The 13,623-nt window shown below is 41.6% G+C and overlaps 1 protein-coding gene across 6 annotated transcripts; it reads right to left on the reverse strand.

The window, feature by feature from the left end:
* Positions 1 to 290: 290 nt before the first annotated feature.
* Positions 291 to 13,275, reverse strand: LOC131253572 (potassium transporter 2). Of its 6 annotated transcripts, none has more exons than XM_058254618.1 (11): positions 11,188 to 11,203; positions 10,316 to 10,402; positions 9,742 to 9,843; positions 9,299 to 9,533; positions 8,969 to 9,214; positions 8,813 to 8,866; positions 6,125 to 6,385; positions 5,327 to 5,379; positions 5,124 to 5,247; positions 2,546 to 2,800; positions 291 to 1,506 (listed from the first exon to the last, which is right to left on the reverse strand). In XM_058254618.1, the coding sequence occupies exons 3-11, from the start codon at positions 9,778 to 9,780 to the stop codon at positions 413 to 415; spliced, it is 2,361 nt and encodes a 786-aa protein (XP_058110601.1). In that variant the 5' UTR covers positions 9,781 to 9,843; positions 10,316 to 10,402; positions 11,188 to 11,203; the 3' UTR covers positions 291 to 412. The 6 variants fall into 6 exon arrangements, with proteins under 6 accessions (XP_058110601.1, XP_058110599.1, XP_058110597.1 ...); XM_058254616.1 differs by lacking the exon at positions 11,188 to 11,203 and adding an exon at positions 10,160 to 10,228 and having other exon boundaries at positions 10,316 to 10,489; XM_058254614.1 differs by lacking the exon at positions 11,188 to 11,203 and adding an exon at positions 10,080 to 10,228 and having other exon boundaries at positions 10,316 to 10,489.
* Between the last annotated feature and the right edge of the window lie 348 nt (positions 13,276 to 13,623).

Here is a 13,623-nt window from a genome sequence, read left to right on the forward strand (position 1 = left end):
ATTGAATCAAACATGAAAGCCACCTGGCCATTTACCAGCCCACACATGGCTGTTGGTCTGGCAATGTTCAATCTGGGCTGTACATCCAGTGGACCCCACTGTCTTTGATCTAAAAAGAATAAAAAGCCACCCCAAATTGGCATTCCAGCCAAGTTCACGCCCTTCAAACGCATGGCCGCCTATTCGAAATCTAAACATCCAGTAATTGGAAAGCTAGGATCAGTGAATAGCTGAATTTGTCAGATGGACGATCTGGATATACAGACGAGAACTGCGTGTACGGCTGTAAGTGACAGTGAACAAGGAAGCCAAAATCAATAAGCCAGAAATAACCGTTACTCTTTTAAACGCCTCATACGATCTAGACCATTGGTTAGCTATGCACACGTGGGGAAGGGCCCACTTGCGATGATCACACGACATACACCATGCCGACCTCAAGAAGCGACACCGGCGGCACCTTGAGCGCCACCTCTGGCCCCCGGCAGTTCCTCCTCAGGAAATTGTAGCCGAAGTTGATGGCCAACCGTTTCAGGATCGACGATCCTTGCTTCGCCTTCACGTGGGAGTGGCCGAGTATGAAGGCCGTTCCAGCATTTTGTGCCTCCCACAGCTCCTCCAGCTCTTCCCGGATACGTGAGTCCACTTCCACATTCTCATCGAGCATGAACCTCACCCGCCGTTGCGTGCTGACCGGTTCCATCTCTATCATATCCCCTATGCTCTCCACCGTCTGAAACCCGATCGATACGCTTGCTGGCTGTGCATTCTCGTCGATATCATAAGCTGGTGGGTCCAAGAATGCCGTCCCAATGACCGTCAATGCGCCTTCATCCACTGACTCGCCGGACTGGGACCCATCGACACTGTACTTGCCACTACCCCCACAGCGGGACCCATCAAAGCGTATGAAATCAGCCAGCCTAGCAACAAGCTCCGACTCGAATGAGTCAACATCCTGATGAACGTCCCGGTACCCGTATCGGACAATGCACCTGTATGAGTGGTGGTTTGGAGGCCCGACGCGGCCTACAAGGTAGCGTTCAGCAGGGGGCACGTAGGGGACAGGGACTGACTTGACGCAGACGAAGATGAGAACACGGTGGAAGGCAGGGAGGTTGGTGACGAAGCGGGAGAAGTTGGCAGGGATGCCGGAGATGAGATCAGTATAGACAAGGCCAATGCCCGGGACACGGGCGATACCGAGGCTGGGGCCCAGGGCGAGGAGCCAGTCAAGGGAGACCTTGTTGTGGAGATCAAACTCGTACTTCTTGATGGTGGCATAGTGCCAGACGAACATGACAGTCATGAGGAAGAGGGCGAGGAGGATAGGCAGCCATGCGCCCTCACGGAACTTGATGAGAGAGGCTGAGAAGTAGAGGACCTCAACGGAGCCGAAGAAGAGGAGGAAGGCAAGCGCCACCAGAGGGGGCTTGTGCCAGCAGAGGATGATGACTAGAGATGTTAGACATGTGGTCACCAGCATTACCGTCATCACCGCAAGCCCTGCCATAGAAAATCAAAACAATGTATATATCAGAACGCAATGAGAATGACAGAAGATCCACCAGGCCATATCAAGCTGATCGAGGGTGGGATCGGAAGGTTGGATGCGATACAACCAATTATAGGATTTCGAAGTTACTTGACAGTAGTGGAATGCTGCTTGCAAGTGCCCAGGCTCATACCCTTGCACATTGCTATGTTGCAGATTGGTGTGAGATCTGTGTCATTCATCAGGTGAGTCTGACATTGGTCCACTTTCAGGTGGGCCACATGCACAAAAACAGGAGGATAACCAGTCTATATTCAAAGTTCATTACAAGGACTGCCATTTCTTGTTACAATATTGTGGCCCACCTGATCCAACGCGTCACATGTTACCCAGGGAACATTACATTTGGCCTTTCTGAAGAAACGCCCAGATCTCCCACAGGCATCCGATCGCATTTCTCAGTTTGGTCTTAGCAAATTTCAACCTCCCAAACTCAATCGACAGCTACTATTCTCTGCACATGGGAATCAATTTATTAGGTCGGTGGCTCCACATGAGGTGGGCTCCACTGATAATCAACCACGTGTGTTGAAGTGTCCAATCAAGACCAGGGAAGTTCTTAATGATTTTTAGGCCAAAACAGAATCAAGTGATTGATCCAGATCACTAGTAGTTTGTTTATGGACATGAAGTTTGGTATTCTTCCCCAGAAGATAAGAGATGCACCTTTCAGAGGAGGGTATTGTACAAGCAGGTTCATGCTTCAATAATCCAAACCATTGATATGATGATGGCCCATGAACCAAAAATGGGATTTTCTTTTCCATCTGGGAGATTCAGGTGCATGTGCCGTCAGCAATGGGGCCACACAATATCGACTGTTGCAATCACCGAACCCCATTGCGGGGCCCACTCATACAGAATGAAAGCCCAAACTTTAGTGTATAAGCTGGAGCAATGTATAATGCCCTAATAGTTGAGATAAAAATGAATTTTCTTTTAGAAAATTCGACGGTGATTTAGGATTTAAATGAGTGGAAAGGGGGGTACCTGATGCATTCCCCATGTGTTTCGTGTCTCTGAATCCGACGGCCACAGCAAGGCAGAGGATCATAAGCATCCAGTTGATCTCAGGGATGTAGATTTGGCCATGTATTTTATCAGAGGTGTGGACAACCTTAACCCTAGGGAAGCAACCGAGCGACTGGCTCTGGTTGATGATCGAGAATGTCCCACTGATGATCGCTTGACTTCCCACCACGGATGCGAGGATAGCTATTACGAGCACCGGCCACCTTACGCTCTCTGCAAAACAAGCAGTTCAGCACATCATTCCCCTTTAATCTTTAATACTGTTAGTGATGATGAATAGCCTCCCCATTTATAAATTTCGACAGAGAGTCGAGATGATTTGATCTTGGTCTTTCATTGAATCTGAGATCCTTTCCAGACAATGATATCATAGCTAGCAATTGAATTTGATGCCATCCCCATGAACCATGGACCAATCTGGCAGAATCGATTAGAGACCCATTACAACATCAGGGCACTTCTACAGATGTCACTGCTGCTTGAGTATTGAAGATACACATTAGGTATCATATTCAGTACTCATTAGGTATCATTATATGATGCTTAATCAAAAGGAATTGAACTCTTTTTTATTTCTTTTTTGATGCAGCGAGGTGGAACCTACATTTCAATAATGTAGTCCATTGGTATCCCCTGTGCCCTACTATCTGCCCTATCAGATAATCCCGCCTATCTGATGAAAATGTACCAAACCTTAATTGCTGAGATCTAATCGATTGAAGGTATTCAATAACAGTAACACTGGCCATCCATCACCATCACGATACAGGCTGTAACAGCCATATGGCCTCTCTTTTTTCTTTTTCTTTTTTACTGAAAAAATAAAAAACTATTTTGGCCCCATAATGGACCATTATGGGTCTTTTTTTCCGTGATGGCCGTTCCACTACTGTTTATTAATACAATGAATCGAGCAGTTCGAATGATGCGCGAGTTCTTGGGTCATCACCCATTCCCCGCAAGAACCACTAAACAAATTATTTGTATCATTAGAAGATGCACCCTGCATGTACAGCTCATTGGGCCAAGCATGAGCTCAATATAGAGCATCGAATAGTTCCTCTTCTAGCTATTGAACAATGTATAGTATTAAACCATTGAATTTTGTACTATGAGGTTTACTTACAACAACTCATGGATGAGGTATGCACTATGAACTTCCACCAACATCAGCTTTTTCTCAGAGTCACTAATTCCATCTTAAAGAATCAGAACGGGGGACATGGATTAGTGCTCCTACTCACAGCCTTAGGTCATTTGGAAGAGCTCCTAAAATCAACGGGGCAGTACAAAGACCCAGGTTTACTAGAGTGCCATATTTTATCTTTGTTCGGTCGGCCTCAGTGAGTAGTTCTTTTTTGAAGTTCAGATGTGCAAGCACCAACCCCAATTACTTGGGATAAGGCTTATATAGATGACGATGATGTGGCAGGCCTTCATATTCCTGGCCTATAGAATGTTGAAATATGAGTTTTATGGGAAAGTTGGAAGTTCATATTCAGTACTTTTTCCTGCATGTTTATAGATTATAGGGTCCTGCTCATAAGTAAACATAAGCTATGCAATCCAAATCATGATTTCCTGGCAAGATGGTAGAATTCCCTAAAATCTACGATTTGAAGATTTCAACCCTTTAATCGTTAAGTTGAATGTGGACAAATGCTGAATTTTTCCTTTACTGTTTAGTTATATGAATTGATTGATAGGCTAGGGTTAGAATCTTCTGATTCTGGAAGATCTTCAGTAATCTTCTATCCATGAGCCCATACAAACAACACTTTGGATCACCAAAACATCATCCCATGTATATGGGATTCCGCGTGCCTACAAGCAACAGGGTCCTGCTCACCTGCAAACATAAAGTTTGTGATCCAAACAATCAATCCTATGGAGGATTTCCCTATGAGATGGCAGAGTTCCCAAAAATCCATCAGATTGGAAGATCTCAACCTTTTGATCGTAGGATTATTTAAAGTTGAATGTGAACCAATGCTGAATTCTCGCCTCAAATTAATCACCTGGCTTGACTTAGAATCTTCCAATCTGGAAGATTTTCAGCATTCATCTATCCACATGGGGCCTGCCCAATCAGTGCTTTAGATCACCGCAACATGGTCCCACATATATGGGATTCTTTGCACAAGTGAATTCGTTTTCTGAAGACCAGGACCTGATATTCACTGTTTATAAGAGGTATTTTTGTTGTATTATGGTGGTTAGACTCCATGTTTGTATTACTGGCTTATTGTGTCAGATTTGTGAGCATGTAATTTTTTTTTAAAAAAATGTATTATGAAATGTGTTAAGGCCCTGTTTAGTAGACACCTAAAAGTGAGTTAATCTGATATTAGTTAACAGTAACTATGTATTATGGATCTTGATCTCTAACACAATCATTGTTAATATGAAATCATTATGTACTAGAGATCAAGATCCTTAATACATAATTAGCTAATTACTGTAAACAAGAATGATATCAACCCATTTTTAGGCGCCTACAAAACAGGGCCTAAGGATGTGCTGAAGAAAACCATACCTGGAACAGAGACATAAAACCCAATCTGATAACTTGTGTAATAATGATGGTGCTTAGACAAGTAAGCAGCCTGGCCCATGTATGCCAGAATGAGTGCCGGATAAACTAGAAAAGTGAAAGCAATCTGCGATGGCATGAAGAGATAAGAGATATTGCTCACAAATCAATAGGATAGAAGGAAAGAAGTCTCTGGTAGAAAGTACCTGAATTGCTCTGTAAGAGAAATGGCCAAGATCTGCGAACATTGCCTCTGAGCCTGCAAATATCGTCATACAACATGAAGAGGATTATTGGCAGTTGATTTGCTAAATATTGCTCTTGCAGAGTTCATTCGACTGAATCTTGAGTCGACTCAAAAAGTTTTTTAATCACTTTCTAAACAAATACTAGAAACTACTCTTAGGACTTGTTTAGATTGGTGGAATCCAAAAACTAGCCATGTAAAAGAACACATTTTCCACAGATGAGACTGTTTCCGCTATTGTGACAATAAACTAACATGTGGAAAATTGTTTTCCTCAAAAAATGCCCTTTTCCCTTTACTCCCAAGAACTTGATAATCCTCATTTCTGCACTTTTCGAGAAATGGATTTCCCTTTCTGACCATTGACCACCTGAGATTTCCTTGGATATGATGGAAACTAAGACAACTTTTTAAAATTCTTTTGCATGAATTTCCTTATCCACAGCTTTCCTTAGAAGTAACATTTCCTTTTGGATTCCACCAGTCCAAACAGACCCTTAAAAGGAATCTGGAATAACTTTGATCTTGCCACCATGGCATTTACTAAGTGGCCTTTGATTTTAGATTAACGATTGAACTTCCATCAACTTCCACAGTGGACAACCAAACTTCCTTTAAACAAAAGACCAATGTTTTTGCTGGAAAAGACCATTACCATTTCGTCCATTTGAATTTCTTTATGCATCGGCATATGAGCATACAAACCAGCAATGTGTGAAAGATGAGAATTTCTAGTTTTGGTGTCTTCTGATGTTACCTGTTATGCATAACAGAATTCCGCCTAAAGACATCCAACCACCTTTCCTTGTCTTCTTCAAGAACTTGTACATGTAATATGGAGAGAGCGCTTGATAAACAAGCGGGTTCCATTGAAAGATATTGTATAAGCCAAGGGTGCTGATGCAAAGTAGCCAAGCCAACACAACTGGTGCGAAAAAGAACCCAACCCGATGTGTGCCATAGTGCTGTAGGGCGAACAAACACACTAATATAAAGCAAGTGATCGGAACCACAGCATCTGCAATTAGGGATTGCATTGATCAGATCATTGTAAATAGAACAAAGAGTTAATTGATTATGCCTTTTGTGTGAACTTGCTACTAGATTATTTTTTAATAGATTCGTTTATGGATATGTGAACTTGCTACTAGATTTTTCTATTAATAGATTCGCTTATGGATTCGATTACAGAATATAGTGGAAACAATGCAGCACCATAAACGGTAATGCATTTAGTAGCATTTCTCCTTTCATGAGAGAGAGAGAGAGAGAGAGAGAGAGAGAGAGCTTGATTATTTGTTGAACTCATAACTGAACAGGTAATTCTGAGCATGTCGTGCCCAGAATCATAGTCTAATTTTCAGCATGAATATTTCTCAAATTTTTCATATGCTGCTATTCTATTGTTGAAAAGCTAGACAAAAGACTCGTATGCGTGGCACACATGTATGAGAACTGGATTATTCATCGACTAGTGCTACAAGGAGTAGGTCATTCATCAGAAATCAAAACAGTCAAATGATCAGGCTCTAGCCATCAAGCAGAGGATTTTTGCCAATCACAGGATCTTTGCCCATCGACAATCAACTTGTTGGACTTTCTCCAAACCTTCCATTTGTATTCTCATCCTCCAATCAGCAACTAGGATCACCTAACTGCAATGATTTTGAGCCAAGGTGTTCCATAATGGTAACGCTGGCCGTAACAGCCACCACCGTTACCTTTACGATACGGGGCATAACGGCTGTTACGGCCCCGTAACGGCCATTACGGTCTCTCTTTTTATTTTTTATTTTTTATTGAAAAAACCTCCCGAAAAACCTTTATCTGCCCCGCAATGTTGATTAAAAAGTATGAAAAACCTGTATATGTCCCGTAATAGACCATTATAAGGCTATTATGGCCTTTATAGGGGATGTAACGTGCCGTTAAAGGCACTTACAGGTCATTTTTTTCCATAACGGCTGTTACGGCCATTGTGACCCCGTAATGTGTAACGGTTGCCACCGTTACCTTTACGTAACGGCCTTTACGGCACACCATGGGTACAACACATCCACCCTGTTGATGAAAAGGCATGGATCTTGTAAACATGTACTGTATATAGGGCTGTCAAATAGGCTGGGCCTGAACCCAGCAAAATCAATTTTTTGAATAGGCCCGGTCTAGCCCAAACAGTTCAAAATCAGGGCCAAAGCCAACCATAGGCACTGCCCATTGACAGCCCTAATCGTATACCACATGTAAGGATTAAATTCTTGTTGAGTTTAACTACAGTTTACACAATCTATAAAAGCATTTCAGTCATAGGATTTTCTTTAGTTGTGACGTTTAGTTCAAGTCTTACACAATCTTGTCATCCAAAAAGAGAGCATCTTAGAGGAAATAAAGGTAGAAGGCTAAAGCACAGAAGCTCAAGGCCTAGAACGTAGAAAGGTTTTAGAATCCTGTGGTCACCAAACATCAACATCAACTAGTAAAACTTCCCAATTGCAGTGCGAGCAGCTCTTGCTGTCTCCGTTGCTCTTTAAAATTGTTCAAGTTTCTGGTTGAAAATTATTGATAAAGGATAGAAAAAGAGACTGCGGAAAGGACAGATCATGAGATCAACCAATTCAGAACACAAATACTACTTGACAGACTCATGTGCTGTTTGGATAGATAAGTCACACCTACAGTCCAGATTGACTAATTACTCCACTTGTGCCCTCTGGCCCGATTCCAACAACAGTTCTCAACACTAACCAATTTAAAGACCATCGCTTCTAACAAGCTATTCTAATTGGGTAGGGGATCCCCATAATCAAGATTAAGTCTAATCCTGATTCTGGCAGGCCCCATGCCCACCACATAAGATTTCAATGCAATAAATCGAAGCTTTCACCCATATAAACACAATTAAGTTTCCAAAAACCAAAAACGCCGTTAATTGCATTTTTTGCAGAGGAAAGCTCCTCTTAAGTGCAGCAAATCTTATTTGCAGCCTATGTGGAGAGCATGGGGCCTGCCACAATTGGGATCAGACTTCAATCTTGGTTATGCAGAATCCCCTGCCCAAATGAACCCAAAATAATTCAATGTCGCTGTGTGAAATCAGCACCTTCCCATTGCTAGAGAAAGGATGCAAGCATGCAAGACCTACCAAATATTTTAAATTTGAAAAAAATTGAGAGTTCGGTCATATCCGGAGATTGTTAAAGATCATCCAGCAAAAAGAAAACAACATTTTGATTCCTGAAAAAAGGATATTTGACAGAAAATCCAACTATTATCATTTTTGTCAGTTGATGTGCTGATGTCTTTTAACAAGTTACGAACTATATCAGGACAGCAATACAAGGGCATCATTTCCATTTAAACATTTGACAAACTCTTTAGAACTGCCAATAAACTGATGATAGTAGAAAAGATCAAGACTATGCAGAATTAAGAGCAGGAAACTTACATTGATGGTGTTCTTTGGACATGGACAACTCAAGGCCTGACACTGCAGAGAAAACTGGATAAATAAACAAACACCTTGTCAGAAAACTCGTATAGTAAACCCAAACAAACAGGAAAAGGAAAACAAAAATGCAAATAGAAAGGGAGGATAAGATACCGGATATTGCTGGGGTGAGCACGCCATCCCCAATCACCATACAAGTGCCAAGCAGAACAATTAGCAGCAAAGCTGTATGCAGGTTCTTGTGCTTCTCAAGCAAGTTTTTCACCCTTGAACTGTTTTTCATCTCTGGAGGAGATTCCAGCTTATACGTAGAGACTTCTTCATCTGCGACCTGCCTGTTAGGCAGAAGGCTCACTTTGGCATGCCGACATATCAAAGAATACAAGGCAAAAGTGCCACCTGAAAAATTGCCCAGAACAGGCTTAATAACAAAACAGGCTAATTTCATTATTTCAAGAATATATCAACTATTTCAATACTTACCTTCTCCATTGTCATCAGCTCTCAGAACTATGAAAACGTACTTGAAGAGAGGGACTAGAGTAAGGGTCCAGAAGACAAAAGAAAGCACGCCAAAAATCTCTTCATTTGTCTCTGAATGTGTTATGTCTTCTGCAAACGTGCTCTTGTAAACATACAAGGGGGAGATGCTCAAGTCTCCGTACACGACACCGAGACTCTGATATGCTAAGAGCAGAACAGTCTTCCAAGATTCCTTCTGAAATTCAGTTCATATTCAGAATTACAGGAATCTTAATTCAGCTAAAAATGAAAATGTCAGCCGGAAACACCTCATGCAATTTTGCAAAATGGAGAGAAATTCAACCCAATTCCAAGGAAATTTCCAATTAAAACACCTAAATGCATGTTATGATCTCTTCAAATGGCATCGCCACATTTATAGTGGCACTAGTGAAGCAACAAACCTTGGAAGAACTCCAACAATTTCCCGATTCAGGATCCATGCTTCACCAAGAACTCAAATCTCCAACCCAATACCTTGTTTCCAACCACGGCAATGCTCAGATCTGCGTAGAATGGCAGACGCTTTATAAGACAGTGCTCAGAGTAGTGGAAGAAGAAAGGCCCAAAATGACATTTTTCCAGAGACAATAATTGGGTATGCGATTGACATAACATTAAAAGTAGCAATGGCTCTCTTTTCCCATACTTCACCATTTTTTATTGCTTTTTCACTAAATGTGGTTGCACTGTCCAAAAGACTATGGGGTACAAGTAATGCAAGTGGTTAGAAGACAAAGACCATGTGAGCTCAAGTGCATTAAAATCCTCAAAATCAAGTGACCCAGATGTTGAAGGATTCCAGCAAACTCAATAAATCACCATTTAAGAGGATGGGCCACAGAATCTATTTCACCCCAACGAGCACTTTTACATGCCTATTTTGAATTCCTGAGAAGAAAAAAAAAAATGTGTGAAAAGCTAAATCTAATGGAAAATTCAAGGAGGAGCATGTAAGAAAAGGCAGCAGAGACGTACAGAAAGAAAATGGGGTGGAGCACAACACACGTGATTCTGAAGCGATTGAATTCCTCTAACAAAATACCCCGATATTACGGAACTACTCTACATCACGCCAATGGGGTGGAGCAAGGAGAAGCTACTGTAAGAAATTTGAGAGGCTATAATAGAACGCCTACATGCTTTTAGATCAACCCGATTTCACACCTATTATATATACAGCAAATGTGCTCTCTCTCTCTTTTTTTATTTTTTTTTACATGCAGTAGTTGAGATTAGACTCGGTTGGGAGTCTATAAGAAGCAGATTCTTTTTTGTTTTTTGTTCTTTTTCTTTTTTCTTTTTTGAGTAAAACCAACTTTTACACCTACTAACAACTCCATCCAGTGATATCGATTTTCGACATTGTCACATTAAAATATTTTTTTTTTTAAAAATCTTCAAATAAAACCATTTTTACACCTTTACAGATATGGGGAAAAAACATTTTCACATCCAGTGGAGATGTAACTCATAAAAGAGACTACAAGAAGAACCTTTTTTTTTCTGAGGAAAAACCGTTTTGAAAGTACAGGAGATTTTAGACAACAATATAATTTTTATTTTTATTTTTTAAATCCATTTGTTTTCAAGAGAAAAAAATTATACATAAACCAAATGCATTTTTACACCCAATAATGGATCTACGGAAAAAAAAAAAAAACACACACACACACACACACATTTAAAATCAATCTCGTGGGCGTTTTAGCATTCAGCATGAATATTAAATAATTATAATTATTTAAAAACCCAGTTTATCTATATTTTCCTCCATTATCTGGATTGTAAAAATGGATAGAGAGAGAGAGAGCTAAAAAAGAACAGGAACATGGGCTTGAAAAACTCACCGGAGCAACTAATAGAAATGGAGAGATTTGTGAAGTCCGGAAGCAACAGCCATGAGAGTAAAGGAGAGAAAAGGCCAAGTGGTGGGCGAGAGGGGGGAATGGCGTTTATTCTCAAAGGCAACAAAAGCACGTGAAAGGTGGCTTTTCTGTCCGTTCCAACTGAAAATGCTCTTTACTCCAAACGTACTATTCTACACCAATCTCTTCCTAAACCGCTCTGACGAAACAGACACCAAAACCAAAACCAAAACCGCTTCTCTCTCTCGCGCGCGCGCCTCTTTTGTCTTCTCTCTCCAGTTTTTGCGGTAAACAACGGAAAGAAGGTGAAAGGCACCTTTCACCTTCTAAGGCACCTTTCACCTTCTTTCCGTTGTTTACCGCAAAAACTGGCGGTTTTTCTACCGCCTATTTCAGCTTCCGATCCGCCAGACGAATAAAAAAACCAGCGATTTTACTTCCATGGCCGATTTGGAAGATAAGCAAATCCCCGTAAACACCGCCAGAGGGAAAAGCCGGCGATCTTTACTGCTTCTATCGCCGAGTTTGTAAAAAGAACCGATCTTTCTATCTTTTATCAGATAGAGAAATCGGCGATTTTACTGCTATCGGCGATTTTTTCAGAAAATACTGATATTTAAAGCTTACGAAGCGGCGAGTAGAGAAATAAGAACAAGCGATTTTTCTGCTTTTATTGCCTAGTTTGCAGGTGAAATCGGCTATCTTTGTCCACTGCTTCCGCCTATTCGTAGGAAATAACCGATTTTAGACCTTACAGCAAAACCCGACGATTTTTACTGGTAATTGTGAGAGAAATAACCGATCTTAAAGGGTTCTAAAGCTTCCAGAAGGTGTGGGATTTTACTTGTTTTTTCACCGAGAGTGAGAGCAGAAGGCGTGGGATTTTCCTCTCGTTGGACGCTTCTAGAAATTTCCCCAGATGCTTGAAATGATGAATGGGGAGATTTCGGTCGGTGTGAGATAACGTGCGGCTTTCATCTGCCGCTGATCTCCTCGTCTTTATTTCTCGTTTTATCTCCTCGGCTCGGGTTTCCCACCAGATCTGTACGGATCCATGTTGCAGAAATCTGAACAAGGCGTTGGACGTTTCCAACCGTCAGATCGTCAGCATTAAAGAACTTCGCGAGATCTGCGTATCCACATGCCACGATCTGAAATCTGAATGCCAGAGTCCCACCACTATAGCACTGGAGAGATGATAATGGGCCTTCAACATCTCTCAACCACCCGTTCTTCGAGAACGGTGATGTTGCTGAGATTTAGAATGTGAATGTGCTGCAAGTTGTCAGGATCGATATGTCAATTGGGATTTTTTCGACTTCTGGTAGTGATTTTGCTCGGAAACGAGCAGTGAGCTGAAATTTCTACGATCTTGTCCAATTTAGACTGAAACAGTCATTTTAATCCAAAATTTCGGCACTGCAGAGCTTCTTTCGACGTTCCTGTGGCATCAGATGGTAAAAATGGCGATCGAGATCTTAACAGGTTTTGAACCGGAATTCTCAGATTCATCCACCGCTTCAGCACAAGAGATCAGATCTTTCACGTTTCCGAAGCGTCGCAAATCGAAAATTTCTTGCTTTTAATCGAGTTAAAACAGAAATCTGTTGATCAATCCATCGTTGAGCAGATCTTTCGTGTTTCGAAACCTCCATAAGGTAAAAGAAATCGCGATTTCCAGCTTCGGATCGATTTCATACTGAAACTATCAGATCGATTCGTTGTTTTGGCAACAAAAATTGTAGATCTTTCCTGTTCACCATTGAAAGCGGAGGTTTTGGAGCCTTTTCGTCGAGTTGAAAAGAAATCTTCGGATCGATCTGCCGTTTCACCTCATCAGGGTAGAAATTTCCCGATTTTAGATATTCGGTCTGCTGAAAGTAGCGATTTGGAGCTTTTAATCGAGTTTTAAATCTAACAGCTTGGGATCGACTCGAGATCTAAAGCTTTGGATTAAAGAACGGTATCTGATCTGATCCGGCGGTATGCTCGAGATCTAGAGCTTCTGTTTTGGAACAGAGAGAGAGAGAGAGAGAGAGAGAGAGAGAGAGACGGTGGGAAGATTGAAGGAATCGCGGGGGCGGGAACACTGGAGTTTAAAACACAAGGGAAGGCAGGCATCTGAGAAGAATTGCGTCGTATTTCAACGAGGGGCTGGGAAGCGGTACACGTGTCAGATATGCACGCGGACGACACACGTGTCAGACAAGAGGTCCATTCATCAGAGGAGTGGATTAGGTGTTACCCGGGACCGTGGAGCCCACCTTGATGCATGTGTTGTATGTCAAACCGTCCATCAGTTTTCAGGCTCATTTTAATGCATGGTTAAAAAATGAAGCAAACGCACATCACAGTACGAATTGAATGGTCCACAATTTAAAATTTCTTAGGCCCAAAACAGTTTCTGATCAAGTTGAT

This window comes from Magnolia sinica, chromosome 8 (genome assembly GCF_029962835.1).
Source record: "Magnolia sinica isolate HGM2019 chromosome 8, MsV1, whole genome shotgun sequence".
Lineage (NCBI taxonomy): Eukaryota > Viridiplantae > Streptophyta > Magnoliopsida > Magnoliales > Magnoliaceae > Magnolia > Magnolia sinica.